General features: G+C 37.1%; 1 protein-coding gene across 1 annotated transcript; it reads right to left on the bottom strand.

Annotated features, from left to right (window-relative positions):
• Window positions 1-3,526: 3,526 nt before the first annotated feature.
• Window positions 3,527-8,344, bottom strand: ak1 (adenylate kinase 1). The gene is made up of 7 exons (XM_020925235.2): window positions 8,261-8,344; window positions 6,344-6,373; window positions 5,601-5,636; window positions 5,336-5,499; window positions 4,933-5,049; window positions 4,664-4,855; window positions 3,527-4,199 (listed from the first exon to the last, which is right to left on the bottom strand). Exons 2-7 carry the CDS (start codon window positions 6,348-6,350, stop codon window positions 4,134-4,136), a joined length of 582 nt encoding a protein of 193 aa, XP_020780894.1. The 5' UTR covers window positions 6,351-6,373; window positions 8,261-8,344; the 3' UTR covers window positions 3,527-4,133.
• Between the last annotated feature and the right edge of the window lie 74 nt (window positions 8,345-8,418).

The raw sequence follows: 8,418 nt of genomic DNA, 5'->3' as shown, positions 1-8,418 counted from the left end.
ATGGGGAAAAAAAAAAAATAATTTATGAAAAATTTCACTTCCTTTTTACTGTTTTTGCACTATATGGGCCATTACTTTGTTAGACACCATTAAAGACTGACTTGAACAACTGATGTTTTCAGACTATAGGTATAGGTTTTATTTTTATTCTGATATATAAAATGTCTGTGAAATAAAAAAAATAAAAAAAAAAAAACGTTCTGTATTCTGCTCTGCACTCATGTTATAAGAATACATATAATATTTTAACCATAAAGAAAACTTGCTTTTAACTTTCATACAAACATTTTTGCATTGGAAAATGAGAGTCAAAAAGTAAGTAAAAGGTGGAGACACTTGGTGTTACATTATTAAATGTTTAAATATATGTTTTATTTGTATTATTTCATTTCCTTTTGGTCCTAACCAGTAAACCAATCTACAAGTCAATAAGACTCTCTAATGCTTCATTATGGGAACACTGTGTCCTCTAATTGAAATGTCATACTCATGAAAACGGAGAAACCACATGTATTTTTTCCCATTGTCGTTCCGATTAATATGATCTCTGATTAAACATTCCCAGGAGCATGAGTATCCCTTAGAGAAACACTATTCATAGAACTGTACCTTTTACTTGCCCTGCAATGAAAGGGGAAAATGTCTGGCACACACTAGACACAACATCCTTTCTGAGCTGAACAGACTTTGAGGAGTCATCATCGCAACAAATCAAATATGTCTCCACAATACAAACACACGCACATGCAGAGAATGAATACTAGAAAAAATGTTTGCTAATGTGACAAGATGACTTTAACAGCGTCAGCAATCACTTTTGGCCAATCAAAAAGGTACATACTTACTTTTTACACAATCAAACACTTGAAGTGAAATGGGTGGATATCCCACAGTGCAGAAGTATGATTGCCCACAAGTGTTTCAGGACTAATTGTGCTACTTGTTAAATCAGACCAATTCAGACCAATGGTGCTTTAACAACACTCAGGTCACGTTTGGTTATGTTAAGTGGGTAACCTGCCACTGACCTCCTGGCAGTACAAACAAAAGAGTGGGAGAAAGTAAAATTGCTACTTGAGTATAACTATTGAATTGTAAAATAGAAATACAAAGTGCCTATATAGTCTACTTATACCACAATTCTACTACTTATAATAGTGTCAATACTTTGCAAGGCAACTACACAAGCTATTACACAATTAGAAATAATCTGTGTTTGAGTGAAAGTCCAATAAATGATGAAGGAAGTATGATAAATGAATGGGAAACAAAATTGTGTTATGTGTATATCTCTTCCATTACATCTGATTCCCTACACTGACTGTTATCTAACGTATCTACTTATACTAGTACAGTATAGTATATTTATTCCTACCACCACTGCAGTCTCTACTACTAGCAGTTGTACTGTGGTACTATTATCAACATCAGTTATTGTCCATCTGTCACTCCACTCTGTGAGGAAATGTTGTCAAAGACTGAGCTGGAGATGATCACACATGTTTTGATCTCTTCTCATCTCTTTAGTATTGCAACTCATTTTTAACTTGTTTTAATAAGGCGTCTCTTCAAAGACTTCAGCTTGTGCAAAACTGCTGCAATGATTTTAACAGGAACCCCCAAAACAGACCACATCATCCCATTTACCAGTAAAATAAATCATTTATTTTAAACTTTGTGTTCTCATTTTTCGTGCACTGAATGAACCAGCTCCACAGTACATTGCTGACTTGCTGTGCCCTTACTCCTTTGGCTGTTCTCTCTGGTCCTCTGGTCAGAGCCTTCTCATTTTTGTCTGTGAAAAGCGCTACATAAATAAAATTTACTTACTAACTTACTATCAATTGCAGTTCTTCTATGACTCACTTTTAACTATACTATAGGTACTTACCACTATGGCACTGCATAAGGCCTCCATTGTTTGCCTATATAAATTATTCAGACAACTGTTAGATAGGCTTTGAGGAAAGGCACATAATGTTACTTCCACCTCTTTACAATACTAAGTAGGGGCATTCCATTTACTTCCATTATTCCCCTGGAAATGTTGGTGTTTGACATCAATTACACTTAAGTCCATCAGTTCCTTTCAACTTGGACATAAACTGGGTGACACAACACTGTACACAGTAGCATTACCCTGGTTTGGACTGGGTTCCCTCTCCCTCCGCCCCTGAGCAGTGCTTCAATAACAGGAAACAATCGGCCATCGTCTGTCATCGCCGCTTGACGTTGGTTCCCGCTCGGTGCCACCCGGTCTCTGCTGTGCCAGCCGGTCAGCCTGCCACAGTCTGCACAGGAGGAGAGAGGCTCACTAAAGTCTATGTGCCAGCTGACCAGTTTCCTTATTGTCCTCTGAGGGGGATCTGACGCACTCCCCCACAACTGCTAATATCTGGGACTGATACAAAGTGAACAGAGGTCAAGTAGCTGAGAAGGCTGTGCCAATGAATACTGTCAACTGCTTTTTAGTGGAGTTTATATATTATAAGCAATAATTGTTAATTGTTTATTTCTTTTAATCAGGTGTTGTAAAGGTATTATTCTGCTCTAAATGCTAGAGAAGCGTGTAGTGGCAGTGTAGTAGTGACAGTAAAAGGAATGCTATGAGTTACTCTGCTTTATATTGTAACATATACATTTCGTATTTCTACTAGCACTTCAACGTATTATTTCATTTAATGATGTAGGCTACCCAATGATTGTGGCACAAGTAAGTTAATATTATAGTTTTCATCTGTTCCACTAGAGGGTGCTAATCGCAACTATAAGGCTGTGAAATCCAAACAGTACAGACAATATTTTCAGGTTACAGACTACTTTGACTTTGTTGTAGTTTAAATGTTGCAGTCTACAAAGTTACACAAAAATCATAATGCTTGAAATATGTTTAGCCCTGTGTGTGTGGGTTGTTTTTTTTTTGCTATAAGATCCCTCTGAGCTGACATGGTTATGTATATCTTTGTAATGAGGTAGGCCATTGGTTGTTTATTGTATGTTTAATTACATTAAACTCTATAGGACTTTGTGTAGTTTCCTGTTATTCTCCTGCATTTGCTTTACGTGATTACCACCACCACCACATTCTTTCTGTGTTTCTACCTTTAAATGGACCGAGTTGCATTCTTCCCTCCATTCGTTGCAGTTAGTGGACTCCTCAATGACTCTGGACGTGCCTGCAGATGCCTTTACTTGATTGACTTTCCACTGGCCACAATCGGGGGCTCTTCAGAAGCCCTTTCCTCTTCCTCCTAGCCACAGCACGCGGTCAGGATTAGAGCGTTCCTCCGGGGATAGTCCGGATACCTGCACCGTGTTTGCTTGGCCAGCTGCACTGTGTATGTGTCAAAGGAAGATCTGTTGGTCATCTTTGATTCAAAAGAAAGGTTATGAAAACACGAGCGAGGCGGCACGTCCTGCATCCTGTTGTGTCTGCTGGATAGAGCATGTCAACCTTGTTTTTCATCAGTCGTTATTTCCTTCAATGTGTTTGGAAGGTATGCGTGCATGAATGATCTTTGGCATATAAAACAACAACATCTGCTTTTTATTATATGCTTTGTACATGTGGCTACATACTTTTACACGTGTCCACCCTCAATACACGAATTACTGAGGAAAATGCCTTATCAGTCTTATGTATATGATATAAGATCTGTGCCTTGGTTCAAGAAACAAAAAAATAAAAAATAAATGTGCAAGTACGTATTATAAAGTTACATTATTATGATTTCCTGAATCATTATACCTTTATAAATAGATTAGTTTAGTTAATTATTATTAACATTAAACATTTACATGTAAAATAGTAACAAAATAATTGTAATTTACTGATGTTTGGTTGCTTAATTCACTTTTAGCTGTGGATCAGTGTTTTACAGTATATGGGTCAATACTTTGATAACATTAAAGGCTGATTTGAACTGACAAAATATAATCTTCTGTAACTATATATTATGTTTTTAAAGATGTCTGCAAAATGATGCAAATCAATTGCTGTTGTTGAAGTTGCATGTTGTACATGCTTGCCAAGGAGCAGATTTAAGGCATGTTACATCAAAATTAGAATAATCTTAAAGTAACATATAAAAACACCAATAACCAGACATGTTTTCTCCAGTTATGCTGTTTTACTACAGTGCATCAATAGCCTTGGAGACTTCAGCAAAGACTTCATCGACTGGTAGCTCGGAGTTAATCTAGAAAAGAGAGAATATCAAATTTGTAAATGCAATTTGTAATTGAAATAAATACATAGTGAGTAAAAATATATATTTAATTTCATCTGTCTGCTGATTGGTTAAAACATCAATAATATAAAGAAAGAAAGAAAATTGAGTAATGAGTAGCTGAAGCATCTACCCATGGCATACTGGTACTGGCTATTTTAGGAGTAACGAAAAAGAACAATCTATAATACACATAAGATAAAAGACATACATTATACATTTTTAAAGAGGTGGATGGATTTGAAGGGAAGAATGGTACAAGACTGAGTACTGAGTGTAAATTTAAAATAAATACCTAACATGTAATTGAATTTTAATCTGTTTTTAAAAATACAACACAAAAATTGTCAAAAATAAAACGGCGACAGTGTAGTTGTTTAGAGACATGCATAAATATGAATAGTAATTGTGTATTTAATTGCAGCTTCGCTCACTTTTCTCACAATGCCTCTGTTTTCATAGAAGGCAATAACTGGCTCAGTTGCTTTGTAGTACAAGTCCAGGCGCTTCTTGATGGTCTCCTCGTTGTCATCAGAACGGCCACTGGTCTCACCGCGCTTCAGCAGTCTCTTGACCATGGTCTCGGCTTTAGCATCGACATACAACAGCAGGCAGGGTTTACCGATCTGTGGTCAAACAATATTAACATCATTGTATGGATTGTATACTTAAGTTACAAACAGATCAATGTGTCAACTAATACCTTCTTCTCAAACTCCTCGCCCTGTTTCACCTCACGGGGATACCCATCAATAAGGAAGCCCTTAGAGACATCAGCCTTAGCAATCATAGCGTCTTTAATCATGTCCAAGACTGTGTCCTGGAAGAGTAAACAAGAGATTATGTTACTAATTGTTTGTGGTTTTCATAAAACAGCAAGTTTGGTGGTTAAATGTTGCCTTATGATTGAGGAGGGTGAGTAAGGTGGTGGTGGCACAACACAAGGCTGATGTTTTTTTTGTTGTTTAAGTAAATAGTTATCCATGTCCATGCAGTTGTCATTAAATCAGACAAACAAACAGACTCCATACAGATATTGTTGTTTGTGTAAAAAGCCATTTTGTTTTTTCCCATTTTATGAAAATGAAAATGTCTTTATCTCTTACCAGGGGCACCAGCTCTCCTCTCTGCATGATGGCCTGGAGGTTCTTTCCCCTCTCAGATCCAGAGGACACCTCTGCACGGAGCAGGTCTCCAGATGACAGGTGGGTGTAGCCGTACTTTGCTACCACCTTCTCACACTGGGTGCCCTTTCCAGAACCGGGGCCACCTATAACAATACAAATCAGTGTATGATATATGAGGCTAGATAAAAGCAGTTAATCAAAATATACTCAAATATCTCAAGTAAATCATCAGGAAAGTACTCACCCACGACAAAGATGATCTTAGCATCTTTAATTTTGTCTAAAAAACATTATAGTCAGGTTAGTGAACAGTTATCTAGCACTTCCATGACAAAAACAAATTATAGATTGTAGACTTATACAAAAGTGTCAAACCTCTGGATGGACTCCTACATTTTTTAGAACATACAAAACCCATGTTGGGTTAAATAGGCTTAGACACTGGCTCAACTTTACACTGACTGATAGCTTTGTTAGCCAAGTTATATGTTTTGCTTTAACTGTGTGTTGTTATGACAACTGTTGCTGCACGAAATTTTTCAGTTGTCATCATTTGAGCTGTGGTTAATATCCAGCTCAGAGCAAGCAAAGAAGAAACTTAAATTTGCTAGATTAAAACTAGAAATAAAGCAAAATGGTTTCAGTGTTTCAGGTTCCGCTCTCTGACTTTTTCCAGCAGTGAGTAATATATAATAGATAAAAAGGATATATAAAGAAAATATCTATATTTAAAAGTCAATCCATCTTGAGGGCAACTGTCAAACATGATATAGCCAAGCATGTAGGTGAGATTACATAATCTCAACAGTCTGTTAATTAATCAGTCTGTTAAATTTGACGTGTTATAATGGTTTGGGTGTAATATAAAATCTACCACAAGAGGGGAGTAAATGTTAATAAATTGCATTGCAAGGGACTTCTAGTAGCCTATATTCACAAGTTCATGAGAACAATCAACCACGTACAATAGAAAATTAAAACAATTACCTGCCATTGTCTTGGATTAGAAGAGTTTCACTAAAACATAAAAGAAAAAAATAATAATTTCTCAATTTACACCTACTGTGACATTTCACCAGATGACTGGGTGTAATTATCTGATTGAATTAATATGAACAAAAGGTACAGAGATTCTTAATGCTGTGGATCTTAAACATTGTTTGAGCTGAAGCAATGTCAATTTAATGATATTTTCATAAAAAACAAGCACAAATAAAGAAGAACTTGGAATGATGCTTTTAGTAACATGCGTAAAGTGATAGCTAAGAAAGCATGCTTGCTTTGGTCATGTGACTCAGGCCATAAGTTCTGTTTGGGAACTGACTTTAAATAATCTCACCTGCTGAGTCAGCATGTTAGAATAAAATTTGGTACAACAAAAAACAAAAAGAGAAATGTTAAAATATTTACAAACATCTTATCTTGTAAAAAAAAAAAAAAAAAGGGAAAAGGAAAGTTTTATCTTTGCAAGTCAAGAATAAAACGTTTTCTTATGCCCAGAACAAATGTATTAATAAGTTATGGTGTGCATATTAGTGTATTTTAAGCAGTCAAAGACCTGAAGCTGACCTTGTGATAAGGGTATTGTGTGGTCACTTGTGTGTATGTGATATAGAAATATTCTGCTCCTGTATGCACATGATAAAACTGTAGGAAAACTGTGTTGTAGTAATATCACGTTTTAGATGTGTGTTGACCATGTATTTCACAAGCAGAAGGAAAACTTAAATTGCTCTTAAGATGTTCTCCAATTCAATATTTTTGGGATAGGGTTAGCAAAAAGCAGTGCTGTCCAGGTATCTTGTGTCATCAGTCCCCACTAGTTAGACCCCACAGAAGTAGATGTCACTGGAGTCAGCACTGATCTTTAGGAATATGACCCAGTCCTACTATGGTGCTACACCAGTGTCTGGCAGAGGTGAAGTGTAACCAAATACACATTCACTCCCAGTGAAGTAAAAGAAATCTATGTTTTTTCTAATGTTTGTGTTTGCTTATACACAAGTTCTTCTTGTTATTTGTAATTAAAATACTTATCTGTTATATTAATTGGATTCTATATCTTGAAATGATATATATAGAAATTCATATCCTGTTCAACTGTAAATGTCAGAACCCCTCTCTCCTGTCAGACGCCCATGTCTAATGTCAGTTTTTAAAAGACGGGAGCTAAAAAAAGACACCATTACTCTGCAGCTGTCATGGGATAGCATAGCCGCCATTCTGAAAAGCATTTGAGCCTAAACCCCAACTCTGCTCCAGAAAGTAACACTGTGCTAAAATAAATTATCCTATTGAATACCATTGTTCAGTAATGCCAGTGTCCTGTCCCTTTAAGAGGGAACAAGGAACCCCTTGATGTCAGAGCACTGAGCTATTCCATGTTGTGGAACGATGGTGTATGATAGTGAGTGCCAGTGTCACTACTTATCTGATTGATTTGAAGTAGATCTATTGCTACAGTACATCATTACTCCATATTTAGCATATTGTCCATATGTATAGCTTGCATTACATGTAAACCAACAGTGTAAAACAGCTCTGTAGCTGTATAGTAATGGCTTTCAGGTTAAAAAAGGAGAAGGATCATGTGTGCTTCTTATTTTGACAGCATGTTGTTACCAATGTTAAACAGGGAGAAGTCATCAAACCACTGACGGTTAAAATATTATGCAAGGCTGATCAGTGTGGGCCACAGTGCCTGCCCTTACAGAACACAAATGCCAAGAGTTACAACTGAGTGAATTCACATGACAGTTGGATCATTACATTTTCATTCTCAGAATCCATCATATTATCTAGCCCTGCCCCCTTCTCTCATCCGGCTCTTCCCCCGAGCATCTCACCACCTCCTGCTGCTCTACACTGCAGAGGCACTATGGAGCCTTTGTCCTCTGTACTGACCTCTCTTTTGCAGTGGCTCTGGATCCCAGTGCGAGGGGCTGCTGTCCCTGACTCCCCGTGAGTGTCTGCACAGTTCCTGGTGAACGGCAGCCCTCCCTCCCCCTTGTAAGCCTTTATATAGCTCCACTGAGCCTGCTCAGGCTGCAATGCATTCTGGG

This window comes from Boleophthalmus pectinirostris, unplaced genomic scaffold (assembly GCF_026225935.1).
Source record: "Boleophthalmus pectinirostris isolate CB_2022bp ecotype Guang Dong unplaced genomic scaffold, ASM2622593v1 HiC_scaffold_18, whole genome shotgun sequence".
In the NCBI taxonomy this organism is placed as follows: domain Eukaryota; kingdom Metazoa; phylum Chordata; class Actinopteri; order Gobiiformes; family Gobiidae; genus Boleophthalmus; species Boleophthalmus pectinirostris.
The sequence above is the reverse complement of the archived record's forward strand: the minus strand, read 5'-3'. Positions and strand labels throughout refer to the sequence as shown.